Genomic DNA, 25,935 nt, shown 5'->3' on the forward strand with positions numbered 1-25,935 from the left:
AACAAAGTATGTTCATTTATATTAGAATTATCATCAATCTCCAACCAAACTAAACCCTATTAAAATTTTTTATTATTAAACTAAATTTTATTGGGATTTTTATTTTTAAAAAATCGATCACTTTTTAACCATATGCAATAAGCTGCTTAAACATTATTATCTTATTTTAATATGTCTTCGTCATCATATTCCAATGCTTTCCATCGTTCACCTATCTCAATCTCATGCAATAAAATAAGTTTCCAAGTCATTTCAATGGATTATTATATTACCGACGTATTTTCGATATTGCATAAGATATTGACAAATATGCAATGCTGTCCATATTAAGAAGTCCAGCTAAGTTTGATGATGAACATGAATAAAATTATGCATGTCTTGTGCCTGTTACTGTTAACCGCCATAATTATAAGTAGGGTTACAGTAAGTCCCTTGCAAGCTACCCGCAGTCCTGGTTGGTGATGTTGATTATTGTCAAAATCGAGTTTAAATTTCTCTTTGATTTGTAATTTTGTGAGTTTTTGACTGGTCCAAATGTAAATCGATAATTCTCATTCTAAACTCAGACTCCAGCCTCAAATTTCTAAATTTGTGGAATTTGTAGAAATTTAATCGAATCAAATTTAAACCCAATAATATTAAACTTGGTTTGGTTGGACTACAAATAAAAAAAAATCTATTTACTTATACGGGTAATTATGTGATACTCTTACAATATGAGCATCCAAACTAAAAGTGGATATGAACTGAGTTAAATCTAAATTTTTTTAACTTAAGTTTGATTTAAATTTATTAAATTAATATTAAAGATAGTTTACGTTCATTTTGAATAAAAATAATTTAATTAAAATTCGATTCAAATTTAACTCAAATTTATAACTTAAATAGTGATTCAAATTTTATGATTTAAATTTATAACCTATTGATAAAACTATATCATTTAATAATTATTTAACAATTTGATTGAATCATGAGTCCAGTTTAAATCGAATCAAATTAAATTAAACTTTTTATAACTTAAATTTGATTTTATTTTTAAATATATTAAACCTTCCAACTTAAAATTAATTTATATTTAAAATAAATAAATTTAAATTAAATCAAATCAAATCAAATTAAATTAATTACTATTTTTAAGTCTAAACCCATTCGATTTCAATCTACCCTTAGCCAAAACCGACAAACATTATTTGTCGGGCGGTATAAAAGCAACTAGTCAATAGCGCCGTTGAATCGGGCGTCTATTACTGCCGGGTGGGCCTCCATCCCACCTCTTTTGGCACTTTCTCTCATCTGGAAAACGTGTCACGTGCGGAACAATCGTAACTGCTAATATTATTATTCATTATTTCTCAAGTCAAGACGTTTATCAATTAAATTTAAATTCCGTGATTAACAATAATTGGGTTTTGATAATCATTGTTATCCATTCCAGCGGTGTCACGTGTCATAATTCCCACCAAATTTTAGTGTATGTTAATAAATTCAACCGGCTTATCCTTCCACATCGTTTATCAACTAAACCAATCTAATTATGATAGGACTTTGAGGGATGCTCCCTCAAATTGATAATTGGAAAATAACTTGAATTAAAGCCAAATCAGCAATATAATTACACATTAATTATACGAATTAAAGTTGGAAACAATAATGGCAAATATAGTAATTACGACGATACTCAAGTGCGAAATTATACGTCAAAAGAACATTTATTGCTTTCCTTTATTGTCTTCCTATCCTTCCGCGTCGCTGACGGGCTAAACCGGTCACACTCACCGCGTTCGTCGCCAACTGTCGTTTTACTCTCCTTTTCCTACAAGTCTCCACAAGAGAACTCAACTCGGTTTCAGTCTGCGGGTTAAACTTCTCACTCGGTAAGCTCCCTTCTTCAATCATAGCCTTTCCATAAACACAACGCATGATCGCATGCTCTTCTTCATTAAAATGCTTTCCCGTTTTATCCCTGATATTTCTCACCGTTTTCCCATCTTCTCCTCTCTCCCCAAATCCAAAACCCTCATCGGAGCCAACCACACCTCTGCTCGCTTCTGCTCCCGCTAACTAATCTTTTTCATCCGTCAGTATATTTACAGGATAAAGGAGTTTTAGTTTCATTTGTTCAATTTTTTGGATTGATTTTTTTTTAGGAATTTTATTTTATACGAAATATGATGGAGCCCACCTTGGGGAAGCCTAGTTTTCTGAGGAATGTTCTGGTACGGCTGTTTCTATTCGGTGTTTTAATCATAGTCGTTCGATTCGCTTACGTTGTTACCATCACCGGTGAATCATGCAATCTCGGTGACTTTTGTTTCCTTTCGTTGCCGGAAAATTTCAAACTTGTTGTTCCCAGTGCGGGTTCCAGAGTTTCGGTGATAGCTGCTAACAAAGTCATCGGATCTAATCAGGCGGGTCCCAGTGTTCAGGATCTGTACACCAGCAAAGAGTGGATCAAGGCCGTCCAATTTTACTCATCGGTTTTCCAGCGTCTGATTTCGGAAGGTTACCTTTATTCAAACGCTAAATCGTTGTGCGTGGAAACTCAGTACGGCCAGGAAGTGTACGCCTTGAAAGAGATTGGAGTAGAGGACTCGATTGGAATTTTTCGGAAATCGTCGAAGCCGCTGGTAATTACCGGGGAGGGGCACCGGATACCGTTCAAAAGTGACACCTTTGACTTCATCTTCGTCGGTGGGGCCAGACTGGACAAGTCGTCTAAGCCATTGGATTTTGCAGCGGAGATCGTACGGACACTGAAACCCGAAGGGTTTGTGGTGGTCCATGTGAAGGCTAAAGATAGGTATAGTTTCATTTCATTTGTTGATTTATTCAATTCTTCCTGTAGAGTAGTGAAATCTCGTGATATAGATGGCATTGATTCGTCAATGCCTTATATTAGAGAAATAGTCTTAAGGAAAGAGACTGAAATTGAAAATGATATCACTCTTGGTCACGGGTTGAGGAGATTGAATCAGCCCGATGGCAATTCGGACATTAAGTGTTCGGTTCCTGGGTATAAACAAGAACTAGTCCGGAAGGCTGAACCATTGATTCTCGAAGAGCCATTGAAGCCATGGATTACATTGAAGAGCAATATAAAGAATATAAAGTACTTAACAGCAATGGCTGATATAAGTTTCAAGAACAGATATGTGTATGTTGATGTTGGAGCTCGGAGTTATGGGTCCAGTATAGGGAGTTGGTTTAGGAAGCAATATCCAAAACAGAACAGAACTTTTGAAGTGTATGCAATTGAGGCTGATAAAACATTTCATGAAGAGTATAAAGTGAAAAAAAATGTTAAATTGTTGCCTTTTGCCGCTTGGGTGAGAAATGAGACCTTATCTTTTGAAATTAACCATGACCCAGGTAAGGAGGTCAAGGTAAGAGGTCGAGGAATGGGTAGAATTCAGCCTGTACAAACATCATTGTCTGATGGTGGTTTTGATGGTGAAGTGGATATCATTCAGGGGTTTGATTTTGCGGATTGGTTGAAGAAGACTGTAACGGATAAGGATTTTGTTGTAATGAAGATGGATGTGGAAGGGACTGAGTTTGATTTGATTCCGAGGTTGTTCAAAACTGGGGCAATATGTTTGATTGATGAAATCTTTCTTGAATGTCATTATAATAGGTGGCAAAGGTGTTGCCCTGGTCAGAGGAGTTCAAAGTATGAGAAGACATATGAACAATGTTTGAATTTGTTCACTTCTCTTCGAAAAAGTGGTGTACTTGTTCATCAATGGTGGTGACCAGTATTGATTCCACACATTCTCTGTAATTTTTTCAAACCCATAGATTTTTTTTCTTGTACCTTTTTTGATTAAATTTTACAGTGAAAGTGTTATAGGATGGTCTCTTTATAAACATTTCTTTTGTTGTAAGAATTGCAACTGCAAACGAAAATTTCATTACTCAAGTCTCCTTTGGTGGACAACTTATAGATATCCGCAACTTTAATATGATTTGTTGTACTAGACTACTAGCAGTGTTATAGAACTATTAAGTAGAGGTGAAATTCTTTTAAGTGCTCTTATGAGGCTCAAATTTCTTTGATCAATGAATGTTCCAGTTTGACATGGTTTACCCAAATGACTATTTTGATGAGTGGATGTTCTAATTTCTTTGTAGTTTTAGACACATCTAGTTTATTCAGAGTTAGACAAACGTATTTTGGTCTACTTGAATTATCTTTGCTTTGTAAAATCATCTAAATCTCCCCTATAAATATATGAAATTCTGTAGAAATTTGCCATTCATAAGAGATATCTGCAGAGTTTCCAAGTGTAATATTTTCTTGGTTGATAAGAACAAAGGCTGGAAATTGCTTGGTGTTTGTCATTGTGTACTTAAAGCACAACACTTTCAACTTTATTTTTCCTGCTAGATAGGTTTTCCACTTCATTGAATGAATAGATGTTTTTGTAAAGGAAGAGTACATAATTGTTTAACCAGTGAGTTACTATTGTAATTTGTTCTTGTGCCAAGAATTTTTCCGTAGTGTTAAGATTGACCTGGCATGATCAAGAAAAGTGCAGAGTTGAAAGTAGTACAAATATACCATATAAAGATAGGTGCTTGTTCTTGGTTAAAATGAGAGTAACAATAACTTCTGCAACTTTCAAGCAATTAAATTCTGACATGATGGTGTCAAACCTTCCTGAAAATTTTATTGTCACAGATTCAGACCCAAAGTGAGAAAATTTTTTGAGGAATGAAGAATCTTATGCAGAGCTGGGCATCAACCTATTATATTATTTGATGCTGCATTATTTGTTTTGGTTGTTTCACAATTTTCTCTGTAAGGCACCATTTCAGGAGAGAATAAGCCACCTTTTCTATATAAATTTCATGAATTTTCATTTACTTATTCTTCTTCTATGGAGAGGCTCCTTATGTTTTACTCTCTTCACTAGCTCATTACCTTTTCTATGGAAGAAGAGAAAAGAATTATATGATTACTTTGCGTCTCCTGGATTTGAACTCAAAATTAATGCTTTGTTCATGGTATTTATGAATTCAATGAAACTACAGTTTTCAACTTTCAAGGCATGTGGTATTTTATGATTTGTTGATTGAGCATTTCAATGTTCCAAGTTCATCTTAAGGATTTAAATGGAATTGAGAGTTTCAATGCTCAAATCAAGTTTAAGGCTGTTGGCTGCAATTTTTTAACAAAAAGAATGAACAAAGTTCCAAGAAGATATTGCCAAATGATATTTGTTTTTAAAGGGTCGTTTTAAAAATTAAAAATTTATTATTCTCAAGGAAATTCTTAGAATATATAATAATAAATACCTTTTTTATGAATGAAAAACTCAATATTGGGCTTCTGTGATATCATGTGGAAGTGAAATTTCTTTTTGCCCAAAAATTCAAAAAAAAAAAACAAAGAAACGATTATGGGGTAACTCAAATGAATCAAACTCAAGTTAAAATTTTAGTTTTACTTGAGTTTAATTTATTTGTCATTCTAATAATACTATTTATTTTCACAATATTGTTTATTTTATCAATAATACTATTTATTTAATTGATAATTTTTAAACAATTTTGTATATTAACTTGAACGAACTCAAATTCAAATAGGGTATTATAGGTTTAAGTTGACTATAAACTCGATTCGGTTATGATCAAATCCACCCATTAAGACAACTGGTGAAATAGTAAAATCATGTTGAAAATGATATTATCCAGTTCTTCACTGACGATTTGAGAATGAGATAATCCTGTCCTGTTAAACTTTTTTATATGAATCATTATTTAACACTTCATAACTGCTGCTTCCTCAACTTCCCAACTATCACTAATCTCATTATAAATAATATTATTTTTTATTATAAATAAACAAATACATATTTATGGATAATAATAGCTTCAATTTAATTGTCTAAATAAAATTTATAGTTAAAAAATTAAAAGATAAAAAAGGCAAAATGGTACTTAATAATAATGAGACCCTCTAATTGTGGGAGCGAAAAGAGCTCTTTTGACTTTACATGGTAATAGCTGAGCACGTCGAGAATTCAGAGGACAAAACAAAAAAAGAAAAACTCATGACAGAGAGATACGAACGAGGAACACGCCGTCTTTTATTCTTAAATTCACCAAAACATTTCATAATTTGTTTTTTTCAATCTTTCTTTCAAATTTTCATAATAATTAGAGAAACTTATAATTAAAATTAACCTGTTTCTGTTTCTAATGCCTTAATATACCAACCCCGTTATCTTGTTTTCTCCTCCTTTTCTCTCTTCATGCGCACGAACCCCTGTTTGTTTTCCTAGAAAAAAAAATTTTTTTTCCCGGAAAATAGCTGCGTATTGATAAGGGCTTAAGTGGGTTCTTAACATGGGAGCCTGCTGTAGCATACAGATTCAATATGGAGACAGAGACAGGTGGGAGGAGGATATTGAAGAGCATGATCATTTTAAGGATGATGAAGAACAAAATCCTGTGCGGATTGAAGATAATGGAGACATTGTGAGGATAGAAGGGTTTTCTAAAACTGTATCAATGTATACTCAACAAGGGAAAAAAGGATTAATCAAGATGCTATGACAGTTTGGGAGGTAATTAATATGTTTACATTTAATTTTTCATTTCATTGAAAATATATAAAAAATTAGATACTTTTATTTTCTTTAATGATTCTTTTATCAGGTTGATTCATGCATAACATTCTTGGCTCTGTTTTTGTTTCTTGTTTATTTGTTTTTATCAATGTCTAATCAATTTTTGAGTCCTTTTTTTACCTTCTGCAAATGCAATTAATATTGTTTCAAAAATTTTGATTATATTGATATATTATTATCTTTAGCCAACATCTTTTTGACATTGTTTTTAATTCAGTAATGTTGATATTCTTCTGCTTAGAAGAAACTCATTTCCCCCATTGAAATTTCAGTTACTTCTTGTTTATTCAATATGATAAGAATGGTTTCATAATTTTTGGCCCAGAAATTTCTTGCTGTGATCCAAGTTGTTTATAATAAAGTTTGCATCATGAAATTGCAGTCTAAGCAGAAAATTATAATTAGAGAAGAATGTGATCATTAACAAAAGGATTCATAGCTTAACCTGTGAAAAGATTGGATATTTGAAGTCTTGATTCAAGTTATAATCAATTTATTACTTCTGAATCTGAAATTTAGCGAAATGATTAACATTTAAACTTGATTCAGAATTTTATTGGTGACAAAGATGCAGTCTTCTGCGGTGTGTTTGATGGTCATGGTCCCTCGGGTCACAAGATTGCTCATCATGTGCGAGACAATTTACCTTCAAAGCTGTCCTTAGCAATCAAAGAGTCTAGACTTATCAGCAGCCTCCCCAGTGACATTGATGTTGCTGCAGGGGACTACTGCAGAGAAGGTGATGATCAAGAACATCACCGCAACGCTTTACCATCTTCTTTCAAGGCCAGCTTGGTTAAATCTTTTCAAGAATTGGATGGAGAACTTGGCTTGGATGGCACAACGGACAGCTATTGCAGTGGCACAACTGCTGTGAGTATCATTAAAAAGGTATTATTAGACCTCCCTCAAGTGGCAGAAAGAGTTTAGTTTTAATCTTGATAGGTTGAGATCAAATAATCATAAATGTATTCTTCTTCAAACTGCAGGATGACCACTTGATAGTTGCCAATTTGGGTGATTCTCGTGCAGTTCTTTGTACTCGAGGCAATAAGAATGATCTCATTCCTGTCCAACTCACCACTGATTTGAAACCTGATATTGCAAGTGGGTATATTTTGTTAGTCCACTTTAGCTAATCTAGCCTAATTTGTGTAATATCTTATCTTTGTTTAATGTTTTACTCAGGCGAAGCTGAAAGAATCAAGAATTGCCGAGGCAGAGTTTTTGCACTGGATGAAGAACCAGGTGTTTATAGAGTATGGATGCCAGATGAAGATGTCCCTGGTTTAGCAATGGCAAGGGCTTTCGGAGATTTCTGCCTGAAAGATTACGGTGTCATCTCAGTTCCAGAAGTCACGTACAGAAAACTTACAAGCGAAGACGAATTTATAGTTCTTGCAACTGATGGGGTAAGAAGTTCTAATGCAACCTATTTATCAGTTGTAGATATTCAAAGAAGCAGCAACACATTTGCTCTAATTAGACAACTTTACTAAGTGAAACATCAATCTTTTTATGAAGCAGAAAACTGCATAAAGCAACTTATTATTTGCAATTTTTGTGGTATTGGTTTTCCAGGTATGGGATGTGTTATCAAACCTCGAGGTCATAAGGACAGTTGCGTGTGCAAGTAAGCCAGCAATGGCAGCTAAATTGGTAATACACCGAGCGGTTAGAGCATGGCGAAGTAAATTTCCAGGTTCCAAGATTGATGATTGTGCAGTAGTATGCCTGTTCCTTAAAAACAGACCTTTATACAAGCCCAAGTCTGAAGTAAGTTGCGGCGGAAGCAGTTTAAACCAAGTAGAAGTTGCTTCAAGATCATCTGTCAGAAGTCATGGAGTACCAGACAGTTTAATTGGTGCGAGTGTAGACTCAAGAGAAGATTACAGTGCCCTTAAAGGAGTAAGTAGAGTTAATTCACTAGTGAATCTTCCTCGATTAACCCGCGGTTTGAGTCAGGGGAGAAAAGCAAAGAAGCATGAAGATCTTCAGGCTTAACTAATATTGTGCGGAAGACAAAGAGAAAATAGTTCTGAAAAATGTTAAAACCCACCTGTCTAACTTGTATCTGAAAAAATTCATACAGATGCTTCAAAGATATGTTTGAATCAGAATATATTATTGCCTACAGAAATTTTACCATACGACTATGTGGATAAAGGTGTTACCATTTGTAAAATGAACTGCAAAGTTTTAATCAAGTCTCGCTGGTCTTTCCGTGGTTTCTGTTTTGCGGGTTCGTATTGAATGCTTTTCAGTTATTTAAGTTATAATCATTGTGTTCTTATTCTTCAGGAATCAAAGCTGGATTATCGGAAAACTGGGAAAAGACTGCATCAGAAAGCCAAAACAATTCAATAACTGATCCAGTTGAAGTTCTCATCAGAAGTGCTATATTAGCACTGAATTCAGATTTGAGTTTTCAAAAATTGTTTTCCAATATTAGCATTGTATTCTTGTTAATCCTTTGCATTATTGAACGATATTAACACAATCCGTTCCCTAACTATGCGCCACTTGTGTTAGGAGTGATGAGGGGCCAAAACTTTCAAAAAGTGGAAAAGAGGAGGTTGAAAGGAGAAGGCAATATAGCGGTGGGTTAAAGACATGATGGTGTAACGTGACATGTTAAAAGACATTCCTGATGTTAAGTCTCATTGAAGCAAAGTTGTTAAATCCTATATTAATTTTAGTGATATTTATGTTTAGATGAGTGTTGACTTCCGTTTGGATTTTGCAATGGCTGAAGCCTGAAGCAAACTGACAAAGAAAATGGCATTGAAAATTATATTTGAATAAAATCAAAGGATGAAAACTGAATTGTAAAGAAAAGAAACAAGAGATTCAATTCAAAGTCATATAAAATCAAAAACCATAAGACAATGACACAACGCTCCAGCTTTAATACCCAGCAGATGTATGCATCCCAAAGCCCGTGACAATGGCGCAGTGGTTCCACCAATTTTGGCATCAAATTGCTATTTCGGTACAACATCTCGTATCATATCAAAAGTCCGTCCAAAAACACCACAAACCAACAACAAATCCCCAGAAACCAGCAATTCAGACTCAGAAGAATCCCATCTCATTAACCAATTCACATGGAAAAATAAAGAGAAGAGAAGAAAACGAGACTGAGCATGAAGAAGCAAAATCACTTTCAAAGCCCAGGCAGAGCCATTCATCACGCGGAAAAAACTCTTTTGTCAGGAGACACAGTCCCAAATAAAGGCAAAACAGCTTATCTCTCGCTTCATCTGTCTCCCACTCTGCTACAAAGACTTAAAAACCACTCACCCAACTTCTAAAATCTCCTCTAACTCTCTCCACAAACACAGATTTGAGCTATAATCTGCTTTCTTCTACTATATGAAGCCATACAAAGAGTCTAAATAATCATGGTACCAATTATTTATACATATCACATTAATACATTACTGAGTAGACTGAACATGTTCACAAACAGCTCAGAAGAGCAGGTTAAGATTATGATAAGCAAAATACTCTTTAAAAATATAATTAGAGGTATTGAAACAGCTTAGACGTGGGTGGATTTCCGGACAATGTAGCGATACGCAGCAACCTTTTTCCTCCGGGAAAGGGTGTTGTCGACAGAAACCACCATTTTGCCGGCTTCACTTGAGGTAAATGAGTTGTGAATAGCTTCTTCTGATGGAGAAATCTTCCTAGGCTTCTCAACTGCAATAGTGTAGCTCCCTTCAGCATTGGGAACGAACTCGGCACTATATTCCAAGTCCCAGCCTCCCACAACTAAGTCCCATGTTATTGTTGCACCAGCCTGATTAATCAAATAAATTACCCATGAGAAACCTCTATTAGTCTACAATAAAGCAGATCTAGAAAAAAATTAAAGTGATATTAGACAAATTCGTTTTATTCTAGAGAGTAATTGAACCTCAATCCCCTCAATCTGAATGTTAACTTTCTCTCCTCCTTTGACAGTGAACTCAGAAGCCGGTTTAGGTGGGCCGTTCAAATCACTGGGTCGACTCAATCCACCATACTGTACTGGAATGTCTTCTGGCCTTATAAATCTGATCGTCAAATAACAAAATCCACTTACATCATACCAACTCAAAGTTGTCATTTTTCAAGGTAAGTTATAAATGTGAACCCGGAGAGAAACAGAGCACGCGAAGAAAAACAGAAACCTAACTTTTAATCCAAATTAAGAGTAAAAAAAAAAAAAAAAACAGATTCTGAAGAGTTTTGAAATTTGAACGTAAACAGTGAATGAACCAAGAGGAAAGACTCACTTGTATAGTGTCTCAGCTACATTTCCTTCCTTAGAAATCACAAACTTGCTCTTAGTTCGCTGAGTGAGGAACGGGCTGAACATTGAGTACAGCATACTGAAGTACCATGGCACATTGATGAAAATCTGAAGCCAAACCCATAAAAGAAATCCAGAAATCAATAATTTTAAAGAGAAAATATAGAGAATAAAAAGAATTAACATGAAAAAACATAAACCAACAAAATAAAGTTAGAGAATTACCTTGCGGGCAACCATTTCAGGGTAATTATCTTGAAACAAAGAGAGGATCTGATTAGAGGCAACTCTAAGCTCTCTTTTAGGCATGTCTTTAAGATCAGTAACTTGAATAATAGAGTTAATTCCACCGGGCTTAAAATGCAAAAGGTTTATGCCTCTCTCCAAAACCTGAACTCTCCACCTTAAAAATCTCTTCAGCTTCTCCTCATCTCCAAAAATCCTCTCATACATATCTTTATCTCTGAAAACCCCATAAGCATTGTAACAAACAGGGTGTCCTTCTTTATCGTACCCTTGCATATACGCCACCACACCTTCAAGTTCTTTGAACCCCAAATCTTCCTCTAAGACACCGTCTGCTCCAAACTCTTTGCGCCAAGCCAAACACTTCTCCAACATGTTAAAAGAATCCAGGACTCTAAAGTCTCTTGCTCTCAAAAACTTCAAAAGTATCACATCGGCTTTTTCATCGCCACCCAGAAGATGAATACCCCACATGGAGCACTCATTACCAGAGCCATGAGAGTCCACAAGCTTGTTCTTCAGTTCCTGTAAAGCTTTCTTTTCAGATGATTTGAGATTTGAGATGAAGTAAGAGTCCTCTTTGAAAGAAGGAGTCCGAAGAGTCGCTGCTTCCATTAGCGTCGTGACGAAAGATTTCTTGCCGTGGGGCTTTGGTGAAGCCTCTGGCAGTGAATCTTGTTGTTGACTGGACATGGGTGAAGAATCTACCACTGATATTGCCTCCATTAACGTCCGGAGATCGTTTATATAATGTGTCTTATACGAATTCTTAGTGTTAATAAGAAAAAGCTTTAAGCACTCAAAAGAAGAAACCCTGCTTACGATTCCCTCTCTCTGATGTTCACAGAGACACAGCAGAGAAAGAGAAAGAGAAAGAGAAAGAGAAAAAACACAGTACTCGCTAAAGAGAGATAAATTCATAAACTTTAAACAGATGATGTGATGAGCCGGGACTTTTCTTTGAACTTTGAACAAACATCATTTAGCGGCACAAAAGGAAAACAAATTTGAACGAGCGTAATGTGATGTCACGCGCTCTCTAACTGTATGTATGATTGAATTTACTAACTCTTTTTCCTTTAGCCTAGCATAGCCTAGCCGAGCCGGGCTGAGTTTTAGCTGAGCGAAAATTGTACGGAGGCGACGGTGGACTGGTGGTGGTGACTTGTAGAGGAGGTGATAATTAATGAGAAATTTAGAGAGGCCAAGAAAAACTTGTCACGGGGTTTGTGGGGTCGAGTATGTGGAGTGGGACCCGGTAAAGCTTTGTTTTTTCTTTATGTCGGCCAGCAACCTGTAACACACCTCCCCAGCTCCATTTCCGGGGGCCAAACTAGTCCAAAGTCCAAACAAATTCAAATATGAAGCCTAAAATATCATTTAGACCCCTCGAGATTATCTCTGCCTCCCCGTACCCTTATCTTTTTTTTTAATTACACCTATATAAAGAATTTAAAAATAATTGTTATACCATTAAATATTATTTTATTTTTAATATAAAATTATTTGATTATAATATATCAACATTTATACCCTCATTTATACTCATTCATTGTTAGTATATGATGTGTTATTTTATTAATAATTAAATATAGGGGGAAGTTTTAGTAATTTTGTAAGCATGGAGTATGAGTTTGATAATTTCAGCAAGAAGAAAGAAGAGAGAGAGAGAGAGGAAGTGGGGCTGTAAATTTATATGAAAGTGAAACCAATCCAACTAAAACTTGAAACCGAAGTCATTAAGGTGGTTTGATTAGAACTAAACAATGCGGTTGGTTTGCATTCGGGAATGGGGTGGTGCTTTATCTGGTAATCTGGTCCGGGTGGTCCTATTTTGGGCAGAGATGGTTTTGTTGGTCCTCAGTGCGGTGACTACTTTCATGATTTAGTCAGGAATTTTTCATTCCGGTTTAGAGATAATTCAAATCAAAGAAACATCCCATAAAGGTAATGCTATTTCTACTACTGCACTCCACTACATTCTTCGGAAAATAAATAGTATATCAGATATATAAATAATATATTATAATTTTAAATTAAAATTAAAATAATATTTAATCATGTAATAATATAATATTTATATACTTAAATTATATGTAAAAATATATAAAAATAACTTTATTTTGAATAATTTTAAATTAAAGATAAAATAGATTAAATTAAGTCAGACAGAACCGAACTTTTGTAACCCAAGTCTTGATTTGAGTTTGATTTAAACAAATACAGATTGAACTAAATTAAGTCATTTTTCTAGATCGAGCCAACTTACTTTTGATCCAACTTTAAATTCAAATTACTCAAACTCGATTTGGAGTGAACAAATTAAGTTTGAGCCAAAAGGCTATATTTATTTTCATAAACAAATCAAATTTAAATCAATAACATTTAGTATAAAATAGATTGAATTGAATCTAAATAAATATTTTTTTTAATTTAAATCTCATCTGGACTTTTTATAATTTGAATTGATTTTGATTTAGATCTTGTGTAGGTTGAATGGAATTTTCTCTAGAATCATGTCAAGAAGCATGCTTTGAACTCAATGTGAAACATCGGTTTCAAACCTAATCCAAATCCTTGGTCACTGATGATTCATTCTAATCTAAATCTTGGCTTGGCCTCCCTTATGTCCTGTCCATTACCTTTCTTGCATTTTCGATTTGCGGTGACGTCTCGTGCTCAACATCTCCGTGGCTGGGTGGCGGGGCAGGCATTTTGACGCCCTAAGATTATTGGTGTTAAAATATAAAAGCAAAAACTTCTTATAATTTATTTGACGGTTTAATCTTTTCTGCCTCGAATAGCTTATGTCTTTTACGTCAGAGTAAATGTGAAAACAAGACCTTGGCTTGAAGACAAGAGGGAGACCTTTCGGCCCCACTACCGAGGGAAAGCTGGAATATTTTGCATTGGATTCGAAAAAGAAAAATTATTTTTGGGGATTTGATTTTATAACTAATGTTGTTGTTTAGGTGTAGGTTTGGAATTTTGGACCCATCAATCATTTTACCCACCCAATTGTTCTAAAATTCAAAAACATATACAGGAACATTCACATTAATGCATCTTGGGAAAGAATTTTAGGAGAGTTTGGTTTTTATTGACAAAAATTATTTTATTAATTAATATTTCATCATTAATATTATTTAATTTATAAGTAATACAAAATATTACTTAGATATTATTATTATTAATAGTGCATTTACTTAGATATTAAAAAATTATTAAGAAAATCATAATTTTTTTATAATTTTAATTTTATTTATTAATTTTTTAAACAAAATTATTCTCATGTTTAATTAATATAATGAATAAAATGAAAAATATTTGAAAATATTTATATATATATAAGTATTTAATAAAATAATATTTTGGTATACTTTTTTTCATTTAATCTAATACAATAATTATTTATATTTATATATTTTTTATTAAATACGATAATAATTTATATTTAATATTTTTCTAAATAATCTATTTTTCAGGATAATATTTTATTTTTGTAACAAAAGATTATCTGAATCAACCACACTCTTTGAGTAATGGTATATACACTGACAGTAAATATTGATTTGAATATCGTTAATAATATATGATTATGTGAATAAATTTAAATATTATTTTATTTTTAATTAAAAATTATTTAATTATATAATTATACATTATCTAAATATTTAATTGAGATTTTAATATTAAATATATAATATTTTATTTCGTTAGTTACAAATATGTACTCCACTTAAGAGTTAAATAGTTAAAAGTAATATAATCATTTTCACATCTAACACTTTCCGATTTTTTAATTGACAAAGTTAAATTTTGGACGGAAATATTTTAGAATTTAATGGGTAGCAATGCGGTTTTCCATACCTTGGATGGACCAAAAGAAAAGTTTTTTAAATATACTCGTGCTAGAGTATTTTCTTGTGCTTTCATTGGTCTCCGTTAAGTGCCCAAACCAAAGAAATTTTACAAGTACAGATAAGTTCAGTTCCCTTAATCATAGGAATTGGTGAAAAGTTTTCATAGCGATTTCAAAAATTATACAAAAGTAATCCTTTCTCCTTTAACTTTAGTGGTTAGAAGCTTGAGGCAGAATCACTTTTGACTTGTGCTTAAAAGATAATCCTCACTTAATTATTACTTTATCGGTCATTAGAGTCCTAATTTCCTTCTAAAGCAAAAATATTTTTAATGCTCTTTTCTGTCTTGTTCATCTGCAAATGCCAAAACATGCCATGCAGGAGCAGCACTACTTTGTTCTCGTTTACTTTTGAATATTCTTATCAGAATAAGCAGGCTATTGCATATAGGGTGTAATTCTGTTTCTATATTTCATTAAATGTAGCAGAAAATACAGTCAATCCCATGTGCAAGTGCAAGACAGCTCTGTATGGTTCTAAATTCGTTTCTATAGTGCAAGGAAGGTGAACAAGACAAAGAAAAATTAGCACACTTTCCTGCTTAAGATTCTTCCATTTACATGATCTTTAACTATGCTTTTAGCCCTATTGCAGCTCATTTGGCATTTAATAGAGATGGAACCGTACGTTGATTTTCTTGGCCTTCTTATCTGGACACCGTTGTAAATCTTCAAGAATAGTACTGAAATGATGCAAGGAGAGTCTGGCTCGTGAGGTGACATTTATTTATGGTTATGAACAAGACTGTATATGGGTTTTGGTTGCCAGACAATTTCCTGTCATGAATGACAGAACAATTCAAATTTTGTACTAGCTCTCTTTGAATATTCATGCAAATAGAACGTCCACTCTCATGCCTTCGAGAAGCAATCTGCCATGTGCGTGTCAAAACTTCTCTGAAAAGAACATGGCTTGTTTTTCGATTGATTGCCCTTTACTCCTTTGAATAATTTCCTACCTTCTTTATATGTCACAATCACATATAAGTTGCAAATTTTATAACTTTGGAAATGGACATCGACATTAGATCCACTGTGATAGCTTGGTGGCATCCTCATGGCTTGATCAATGTTCTAGTTACAAATAAAAATGGATCCAAATCAAATTAATATAAATTTGACTCGATATTAAATTCAAATAAATTCGAATTCAAGTTAGGTAGTTCTAACTCAAATAGATCTATATTTTTTAATGTGATTTTTCATTAACGTTAATAATATATATTTTTTAATAATTCCTCTTTTTCTTTATCTCAAACGACTTTTACTTTTTCTCTCTAATAATTCTTTTAACAATTTATTATTAACTTAAGCTGATTGAAACTTAAATTAAATTTTTTGAATTTAAATTGAATTTAAACCAACCTTTATTTAGACTTACATGGACTTAAATCCATTTTTAATTTCAAAGCAAAAGCCCACTGTTTATGCTGCGGTGTAGTACTATTTCAAGCTCTAAATAGAAGCAGGAATTTAGCCTAAAACCCGGAAACTTCGCTGTTTGCAACAATGCATGAAAGCCAGAAACACAAATATTACGTGATAGTTATGGTTTCTTGGGAGCCCAAAAGACTATTACCCATCCAAAATATCCTCTTATTTTAAATTTTTATTTTTTAATTTTAAAAATTTTATTTATCTATCCATAAATAATTAAAATTAACAAAATTCTAACTTCTTAAAATTTTATTTCTTTTTTCTCTCAAATATTAAAAACTAACTATTTTCCTCATAAATCAAGTCTTAAAAAATAACATTTTTCTCTTAAATTTTAGTTTTAAAACTCCAACACTATTATCGATGATTTCTCCCTATCAAAGCTTTCTTTTCTTTCGAGGATCTCTTCCTTTTAGTTGAATGTTTGATCAACGTTAAATAAAACTAGAGAGATAAAAAGTTTCATCGAAAAGATGAAGTTTTTCATCCAGGAGATAAATACGAGATTTTCATTTTCATTTCTCCATTAAGCTCTTTGTCATTTTAAATGAAATCTTCATCGATTGACATTTCAAATGAGAGGAGAGAGACCGTTAAAATATGGTGATGCATTAAGGAATTTTTGTCATCGATGATGACGTTAAAAATTAAAAACTAAACTTTAAGAGAGAAATATCAATTTTTTTAAACTTGCGAACTCGATGTCAATATGGATTATAAGCCATTATTAATCAATAGACATTAGACAAGGGAGACTGTCCCGTTGTAGGGTAGCGTTACTACTGATTAAATAATAAAAATAGCAGTATTATTGATGGGTTTAAACATATAATTCATTCAATAATGTTACTACTGATTACATAGTAACCTAAAAGCAACAATTATTGACAGGTTTTATGTTATTATTATTCAATAATGTTCATCAAAATAGCTGTATATGTACAATATATTCGCCAAAATTGGATAAAAAATATAACTTTATTATAATTATTAATTTTTGATCCATTTGACAAGGCTTGAAGGGCACATGCCAATTGCTGATGACGAACCGTATTCATATTTTTAGGGGCCCAAAGCAGCTGGTGGATCAGGTTAGGAAAATAAGATGACGCGGCAACTATTTTGAACCGACCTTTTTTCTTGTAACAGTAAATGGCTCGCTATATTTGGTTTGAATATTGTAGGTTACAGTAATTTTAAGATTTTCCAAAGCTAGTTTCTTGTCCTTATCTCATTTTTTTGAAGTGGAACTTCAAGCTAAATTGGTAAGAGTAGCCTATGATATGTCTTCGATATGAAAACATTCCATTATTTATATTCAAACTTTCCACCTCATAACCCTTTTTTAGGGGTGATTTGAAATAAATTTGTTCAAGTTTGATACAAGCTTTATTCAAACAAATTCAAACCCTAATCTGAGCTTGATTGTATGAACTTAAGCTCGAATCCGAGGTAAAATATATTTATAAACCGATCTTAACTATATTAAAAAAATTAAATGATGCGTGTAAACCACAAAAAAATCATCTTTGAATAAACGAGTTTGACTTATCTACACGAACCTGAGTAAAACACCAATGAGTTATTCTCTAGACTTGGTGAACCCAAACTAAGTCTCTCAAAAATGAGTTTCATCTTATTTAATTTGATTCAATTTGAATTTAACCTTAAACGTTTGATCTATCCTAGTAAAGACATACTATAATATAGTGGTAGTTATAACTTTGTGGGTAAGTAAGGTGGACTCAAATTGTGCTATGGGCTGACCTAACTTGTAAAGCTTACCACCACGACTTGGGGATACAATAGACTACATTGAATATACTTCGATATGGTCCACTATTATGTCAATACATGATGAACTAAGTAAAAAAAATTAAGTAATAAAAACTATCTCCATTTTTTCCTATTTAAGTAATTGATTTTTTTTTTCCTGTAAAATAACTAATTTTCAGATTTTAAAGATTCTCAACAAAATGAAGTCTCAAAATATTTATTTGTATTTACTATACAACCAAAATTAATTCAACGCTAAAACGCGCCGGGTGCATACTTATTACACTCTCTCACTCTCGTACGTAAAAGTACTCCGTCGCTTCTTGTTCCTTGCCAAGCACTCTCAAGTGATAGCAGTCTGTTACATTTTCAGCATCCTCCTCAACTTACAGTGTACGCATCTAGCTTGTCTTCTTTTCATTGTCATTTGTATTTTTGTTCTTTCTTTTTCATTTCAGTTTTGTTCACTCAGTTTTCAAAGTTTGTCGTGGCTTTGCTTGAACCGGATGGTTTAACGCGTATAGTGAACTCAGTTTTATTTTGATTCGGTGATTCAATTAAAAGTTAGTAATGGCTAGGGTTTTGCGCGGCGTTTGTTTGCTTTTGAAGTTTGAATAAATTTTTCCCGTTTCGCTTTTTACTTTTCTGTTTCAATCAAACGTATTGTTACTTCTGCGATTTTCTTTATTTTGTAGTTCCCTTTAAACTTATTTTTTGGTTTTTATATAATTACATTGAAATTTGAAATCATTTTTTAGGTTTTGTTCATTGAGCACACAGGCTACTATTAGATTTTATTTGTTTATATATTATATACTGATATTATAATGCTTCATATTACTGTGTACTTGTTTATTGTTTGTTGTTGTAGTAGTCTTTCAATTCCGCTAAATTTTAGTTTGTTCTATTGATATTTCAGCCATGCTTGCTTGTTTTTTATTTTATACTGCGACATTCTTGCTATTATGAATGTTAGAGTGAATCTTGAAATCGCCATGAATCTTGATTAATTTGCCTGAAATTATAAGGAATAGATGTTGATAATGTTAATGAGGCTTATTATGTAAGCCTTTTTTTGATTCAATTTGCTTAAAAAAGTAATATCTCCATCTTTTGTTTGACACAGTAGCTGTTGTGTTGATCAACAGAAATCAATTCATTAACCATTTAGGTTAGGTTTTTGTTTCCCTAGTTTTGTTGTTCTAAAGATTGCTATTTTTTTAATTAAATTTTCTGTTTCATATATTGTGCTGAATTCGGTACTTATTGAACAGTATTTATTTGATCAACATCTTCAATGTTTTGTTTGAAAATTTTTTAGCCCATTTGATTAGCAGTAGTTGCTTATGTTTTAAGCTCTAATTGCAGTTTAATTTTCTGTCCTTTTCAATTTCAGTCACAGGATGGGGGCAGGAAGGCAAACGCAGACTTTCACTGGAAATTCACCTTCTACAGATCCAACATATACCCATGCAGCTGCTAGAAATCTGGGAAAGCACCAGCTTGGTGGTGTTATATTTGGCTGCAAGAATAACACCATCAAAGAATGTTTAACTAATCAACTGTTTGGTCAGTCATCTGCAATTTTGATTCATATTTTTTGTAAACATTTTGTTTTTTGTTTCATGAATTTGTTAGTCATTCAGACACCAGTGATAATGATTGGTAGGATTGCATAAAATTGGGAAGAATGAATAAATTATTTCTAATTGTTTTAATATTAATCATTTTTTGTGAAGATTTTATTTCCTATTTTTCATTAATAGAATGGTTCTTATTTTGCAAATGTCTTCTCTACAACTATCACTTTGCATACACACGTGGATCTTCCTTTCTTTAGCAGGATTTCTGCTTAAGATGAGAAAATGTTAGTTTGGTTTAAGAATATAATTCTATATGATATAATTTCGTTTTATTTTAATTTCCATTGGGCAGCATTGCAGAGGCTGCTTGCGTATCTGTTCTTAGATTGTCTCCAAAAGCTTATGGGATTTTGTATTACCTTTAATAGGTTTACCAGCTCACCACTTTATTTATGTAAAGAACATTGACACTGGCCTACCACTTTTTCTATTCAACTACAGTGAAAGAAAACTTTATGGCATCTATGAAGCTGCCAGCCCTGGCAGAATGAACATTGATCCGTATGGGTGGACTACTGATGGTTCTAAGAGAACCCTGTATCCTGCACAGGTATTATACTAGTTTGCTTATCTATTTTCTAGTTCTTTTTTAATATAAAAAGTTATATTTGAGACAGATAATTTATGATGAAGAGAAGACTGTAATGCCGGTATTATGTTGCTTTCCAAATTAAGGTTCAGATTTGTGTCAAATTGAAATGCCAACCTCTGCTTGAAGAACAGTTTAAACCAGTAATTAAAGACAATTACTACACTGATCATCATTTCTGGTTTGAGCTTGACCATTCTCAGGCAAGCAAGCTGATATCACTAGCATCTTTAACGGTTTCAACAAGCACTTGTTGTCCTTTCAAATCAGCAAGGCAGAGAAACATTTTCCAACCTCTTTCAACCACTGACAAGGAAGAGGAAGGTAACAGGTTTGAGCGGCTTGCTACAGAGCCTGACCTTACAAAGTACTTAGGCTGTATTTCAGATTCTGAAGATGCTGCTCCTGTTGGTGAAATGAATGGGGGGTGTAAATTGCTTCAGCCACTTCCTTTGGAGGTTGATCAATGTAATGATGTGACTAGGAAAATGGATTCTAGAGATGATGCTCCACTAAATGGAGACAACCAGCTATTGGAAGCTCATACAAATGTGAATATGGTGGAACAAGATGAGAAAGAGAATATACTCAAGAAACTGAAAGAATTGGCTTTTAACCGTAGAAGTGAAGACGTTCCTTTAACTGATTATGTAGATGAACCTGCTTTTACGAGGGACATGTGCCCGGGAAACAGGGTTTCTATTTGTGAAAAGATTAGCTCTGATGAGAAGAATGAAGAGAATAGTTGTTCCTCTTCTTATTGTCGGTCTGTCATAGCTAAGGTTGTTGAGGATATCCGTCCTCTATTTTATTTCACTTAAGATTCAAAAGAGTTTCTTGCTTTGGCCTTAGTAACATTGCTTTATGCTCTAAGTAGTTGATTCAAGAGGTGGAAGAGCTTAAAGAATTTAAAGCAGAACAAACTCTAAAGATGAGATATTTGGAGCAGAAGCTGGTAACGTTATGCCATTCCTGTGATATTGAACTCTGCTATTTCCAATAGTTGTCTTATCTTCCCTGGGTGAATAATTAAACAAACTATGTGAAGATTGCTATGTTCAAACATAGCAATTTAGTCATTATCGGAGGCTGAATTCTTTTTTGATTAATTATATATATTCTATGGACTAAGGACTAATGATAAATTGAATTGAATTACAATGGAAATAGAAGTAGAATTATCGAAATCACTGGTGCTTTATAAGGCTGAATAGGAAAAGCATTAGTGACAATTGTTCGAGCAGTTGATGTTTTTTCTCTCTCTTATCATAAAAACATCAAAAGCTTGTAGATTTAAAGTATAATTTACTAGTTGAGAGCTTTGTTCAGTTGGTGAAGTACCCATACTACAAAGGTAAGAGTGGCAATTGTCTTGTTATAATCAAATTCATATGTATAGCACTACTAATAAATTGAAGAGACTACTATTCCTTCATTGAATTCACTAATTCCTTCCCCCTCCCCTCTTCCCTCTTTGTTAATGGGTATGATGTTTATGTTTATTGAAATTACTTTTGTTGTGTACCTATAATTATTGATGGAAAATGGTGCTTCCTTAAATTTGTATATTTCGTTTGGCCACTTGATGTAATAAACATAGACCTTCGACCTCGACTCTTCTAGGTTGAGGCAGAAACTGAAATCCAGCAGTTGAAAATTCATCGTATGGTGGTGCATTCTGGGTCTAATCCTCCCATTGAACTAAGTGATAAAGAGGCCATAGAGTCCTTAGAAGATTTTTGTGTTAATCCTACTGAGTCAATATATCTATTGGGTGGATATGATGGAGAATCATGGTTATCAACGTTGGATTCATACGTTCCATTGCGAGGTGTGATTAAATCTTTACATCCAATGAACTTCGTTCGTTCATTTGCTTCAGTTGCATTGTTGAATGGTGAGGTTTATGTCTTTGGTGGTGGGGATGGATGCACGTGGTACAATACAGGTATTATGCTCTTAATAAATTCTTTAAAGTATTAGCCTTTTTAATGTATTTATATCTAATATCTCATACTATTTGTCAAGTTGAATCATACAGCCCAGGTAATGATGAATGGACCCTGTGCCCTTCCTTGAATCAGGCAAAGGGTGGCTTAAGTGGAGTTGCTTTTGATAACAAAATATATGCAATTGGTGGTGGGAATGGTGTTGAATGCTTTTCAGATGTTGAAATGTTTGATTTGAAGCTTGGACGATGGATTGGTATGTTGTCACTGCAACAGAAGGTACACTTATTCACCTACAATGAATCAATTTCAGGAATGCATTTCATTGTTTAGTATTTAACAAAGGATGGAAAATTAAGTTTACTTGTGAGAACAACACTTGATAGCTATGTGTGAATTGAAAAATATTGAAGCTTATATCGTTTGAGTTTTGCTTTGAATTTGTCAGGTATCTAGCCAAATTTTCACCCAAAACAATGAACAAACCAACAAATAAAGAAAACAAAAATCATTTTAATGATAAAAAGGCATTTACAGAGATAGATCAGAAAATTCGAAGAGTCAGGGTCTTCTATTTCCAACCATTCAAGGCAATGAAGAGCTCTCGTCAAACACAAGGTTGTTTACAACCCGAAGATTTTTCAAAATTCCCTAATTCTTCTTCCCCTTATCCTAACATTTTGTTAGGTCTACAACCGCAATTTCACCTATAACAGCAAACAAACTAACAAATACAGAAAACAAAAATCATTTTATTGATAAAAGGGTAGTTACATAGATAAATCAGACAATTTGAGGAGTCGAGTACTCATATTTCTGCTTATTCGAGGCACCAGAGACTGCTCAATCAGCCTTAAAACTACTTATAACCCTAAGGTTGCCCAAAATTCCCTAATTCTTCTTCCTTCCTTCTTGAAACTCCCAACTACTCCTCTATATTATAAAATCAAACCTCTACAAATAGGACTAGTGTCTCCCTATCTTAACATTACCTACCCCTTTGAAAACTATTTTGTCCTAAAGTTGGGAAAATATGCAAATTTTTTTGGATATATTTTTTTGTTTTAGGAAAATTTTTCTTCCCTTTCCTTTTTTTTTTCTTTTAAATGCAACTATCCTAACACACTATGACTTATGATGCAACTACTTTCTAGATTTACGCAATATGTTATTTTATATTTCAGAAATTTGGAAGAACTAATGGAAAATATGAACCAGAATGACAATAAACAACTGCCTCTTTCAATTTAAATCTTCTACCTAGATTGATTCTTATATATTTCATTTGATTTCTAGATGTTGGCACAATGATAACGGAAATGTTTCCTGATGATCTTGAATTCATTGCTTATTTGACATCGTGCAATTAAGTTTCCTTAAAATAAAGGCATTTTGTTTCATCATGGACAACTTGTCACAATTGTTACTTTGGTTGATTATTGTTACCTCTTTTGAATTATTTGGTGTTGATGAATATTGAAGTTTTTTGAGTGGTTAACTTATCTCTTTAATCATGTTTTTTCTCATGTACCATGAGTGCATTGGTCCTTCCTAGTTAGCCCTTCCCAGAACATGCTTTTTAGAATTTTATTATAACATTTAGTATCAACACCGATATGTGTGATTTTATTTTTTAACGAGCAGACTAAGGATACTGATTTATTTTTTGCTTTTCATCAAGATCAGCATCTATCATGTTATCATTTAATACAAGGTTTAAAGATACTTTATATCGTGAGATGTATGTCATTTACATGATATAAATATTTACAATATGTGTGATGTGGTAGCAAGACAATGCTAATTGTAATAGTATAAATGAAGTACCAATTTCAGATGTTTCTTATTTTCTTGAGGCATGTGGCCTGCAGTGTGCCACCTTGTAAAACATGCATTTTGTATAAGTTGATTAAGAATTGATCCATGAATGCCCTTCAACTGTTCTCCAGCGATTTTCTCTTGCTGCTGCGGAAATTGATCGTGTGCTTTATGCTACTGGCGGATTTAATGGGAAGGAATATCTGAAGTAAGACACATACCCTTTATTTTTCCTGTTTGTGTACACACTCAAAATATATGTGTATTGCTATATCAGCAGGAAATATTCCAAATTCTGAACTTAATAATTAAGGCTTTTAATCATTTGTTTGACATTTTGTTGACTTGAGATGCACATGATTTATATATATGGAGATCTTTACATTGCTTCGCTACTAAGATTTAGCCTGTAACAAGATTCAAATGAATCTTCTTGTAAGAAACTAAAGAATAGAAGCTAAATCAAAGCTCAGTTAATGTAATTAATTTTTCTGGCATCCTTTTCTGATAAGTTGCCTGACATTTTTGTACATGTCAGTTCTGCAGAAAAATTTGACCACAGAATGCGGTATTGGGAACCAATTGCAAGCATGAACTCAAAGAGAGCCTGCCACTCAGTGGTTGTTTTGAATGGAAAACTGTAAGTCATTTTATTCCTCTTGTTTTGTAGTATTTTGGTACTTGTTGATGGCCCAGCTCTCAGCTGTCCTATTTTGATTAACATTGTCCAGTGTAAACCTCTGCAAGTCTACTCATAAATGCTTGTGTATTGCAAAAGACAGCGTGTGTATTCCCCAGAGATAAATATCATCATTGTCAGGTATCAGATTAACACGGGGATTTTGTGTTGTAGATAAGCACTTGGTGGTTACGATGGCAGTGCGATGGTTTCAAGTGTTGAAATTTATGATTCACGTATGGACTCATGGATATCTGTGGACCCGATGAAGGAGGCAAGAGGATATTCTGCTGCTGTTGTTTTGAAAGAGTCTATATACGCCATTGCAGGAGTGGCTGAAGGCCACAGAATATTGGATACGGTATCTTATCTTTTGCCATGTCTTATGCCGTTTTTAGATAGCTGCAACGATCTTACTGTTTGTGTCTTGCTGATTATGACATAACAGGTTGAATGTTACAAAGAGGGACGGGGCTGGGAAGTAATTAATGTAATTGGGAAGAGGAGTTTCATGTCAGCTTTTACCTTGTAGTCACACAGGAGAACTCTTTTTTTTGTTTTTTTTTTAATTCTCAATATTAGTTTTGAAGCCTATCGGGCAGAGGCTTATCTCTGTCACATCTTTTATGGGATGAGAGCAAGGTGTAGATAATAAGAAAACTTAATCATTTTGTACAGCCAGATAATTCAGTCGTCTGAAAATCTCCACGTTTTTCAGATGGTTGAAGGGATTGTGAGACTAAGCCAAGGTTTAGAAGGAATTCAATGTAGATCCTTTTAATTTTTGTTTTGAATTTTGGAAACTGTATATAAGGTGATCAAATTGTCAATTTTTATGGCAATTATTATAAAATCCAAAGATGTCATCTTATGACATTAAGATGACGATGATACTTGTCACAACTCCTATATTTTGTCAATAATTAATTTTCGAAAATCAT

General features: G+C 33.3%; 4 protein-coding genes across 5 annotated transcripts; 3 read left to right on the forward strand and 1 right to left on the reverse strand.

Annotated features, from left to right (window-relative positions):
* The first annotated feature begins 1,681 nt into the window (after nt 1–1,681).
* LOC123225221 lies at nt 1,682–4,092 on the forward strand. The gene has a single exon (XM_044649133.1). It carries the CDS (start codon nt 2,169–2,171, stop codon nt 3,750–3,752), a length of 1,584 nt encoding a protein of 527 aa, XP_044505068.1. The 5' UTR covers nt 1,682–2,168; the 3' UTR covers nt 3,753–4,092.
* A 1,300-nt stretch (nt 4,093–5,392) lies between these two features.
* On the forward strand, nt 5,393–9,329 carry LOC123229566 (probable protein phosphatase 2C 65). Its single transcript, XM_044655478.1, is given in 7 exon segments — nt 5,393–6,541; nt 6,544–6,572; nt 7,185–7,526; nt 7,625–7,742; nt 7,824–8,047; nt 8,217–8,543; nt 8,937–9,329. Coding segments are annotated over 7 exon segments (1,296 nt in total). The 5' UTR covers nt 5,393–6,351; the 3' UTR covers nt 9,003–9,329.
* Nucleotides 9,330–9,782: 453 nt separating this feature from the next.
* Nucleotides 9,783–12,181, reverse strand: LOC123229559 (patellin-6-like). The gene is made up of 4 exons (XM_044655466.1): nt 11,161–12,181; nt 10,919–11,043; nt 10,558–10,696; nt 9,783–10,440 (listed from the first exon to the last, which is right to left on the reverse strand). Exons 1-4 carry the CDS (start codon nt 12,100–12,102, stop codon nt 10,180–10,182), a joined length of 1,467 nt encoding a protein of 488 aa, XP_044511401.1. The 5' UTR covers nt 12,103–12,181; the 3' UTR covers nt 9,783–10,179.
* Nucleotides 12,182–18,554: 6,373 nt separating this feature from the next.
* Nucleotides 18,555–25,897, forward strand: LOC123210430 (kelch-like ECH-associated protein 1). Of its 2 annotated transcripts, XM_044628783.1 has the most exons (11): nt 18,558–18,709; nt 19,713–19,885; nt 20,328–20,509; nt 20,635–21,330; nt 21,426–21,503; nt 22,172–22,496; nt 22,577–22,776; nt 24,447–24,523; nt 24,854–24,955; nt 25,169–25,355; nt 25,443–25,897. In XM_044628783.1, the coding sequence occupies exons 2-10, from the start codon at nt 19,720–19,722 to the stop codon at nt 25,170–25,172; spliced, it is 1,830 nt and encodes a 609-aa protein (XP_044484718.1). In that variant the 5' UTR covers nt 18,558–18,709; nt 19,713–19,719; the 3' UTR covers nt 25,173–25,355; nt 25,443–25,897. The 2 variants fall into 2 exon arrangements, with proteins under 2 accessions (XP_044484727.1, XP_044484718.1); XM_044628792.1 differs by lacking the exons at nt 25,169–25,355; nt 25,443–25,897 and having other exon boundaries at nt 18,555–18,709; nt 22,590–22,776.
* The last annotated feature ends 38 nt before the right edge of the window (nt 25,898–25,935 follow it).

This window comes from Mangifera indica, chromosome 1 (assembly GCF_011075055.1).
Source record: "Mangifera indica cultivar Alphonso chromosome 1, CATAS_Mindica_2.1, whole genome shotgun sequence".
Taxonomy (NCBI): domain Eukaryota; kingdom Viridiplantae; phylum Streptophyta; class Magnoliopsida; order Sapindales; family Anacardiaceae; genus Mangifera; species Mangifera indica.

What these genes read in the sequence shown, in the direction of transcription:
- LOC123229559 (XM_044655466.1), bottom strand. Translation starts at nt 12,102, where the DNA reads ATGAATTTATCTCTCTTTAGCGAGTACTGTGTTTTTTCTCTTTCTCTT. An exon ending in CTGAAATGGTTGCCCGCAAG is followed by an intron (nt 11,044 to 11,160) that starts GTAATTCTCTAA and finishes GTTTGGCTTCAG; the next exon opens with ATTTTCATCAATGTGCCATG. An exon ending in GTAGCTGAGACACTATACAA is followed by an intron (nt 10,697 to 10,918) that starts GTGAGTCTTTCC and finishes TTTGACGATCAG; the next exon opens with ATTTATAAGGCCAGAAGACA.
- LOC123225221 (XM_044649133.1), top strand. Translation starts at nt 2,169, where the DNA reads ATGATGGAGCCCACCTTGGGGAAGCCTAGTTTTCTGAGGAATGTTCTG.
- LOC123210430 (XM_044628783.1), top strand. Translation starts at nt 19,720, where the DNA reads ATGGGGGCAGGAAGGCAAACGCAGACTTTCACTGGAAATTCACCTTCT. An exon ending in GAACCCTGTATCCTGCACAG is followed by an intron (nt 20,510 to 20,634) that starts GTATTATACTAG and finishes TTCCAAATTAAG; the next exon opens with GTTCAGATTTGTGTCAAATT. An exon ending in GTCGGTCTGTCATAGCTAAG is followed by an intron (nt 21,331 to 21,425) that starts GTTGTTGAGGAT and finishes TGCTCTAAGTAG; the next exon opens with TTGATTCAAGAGGTGGAAGA.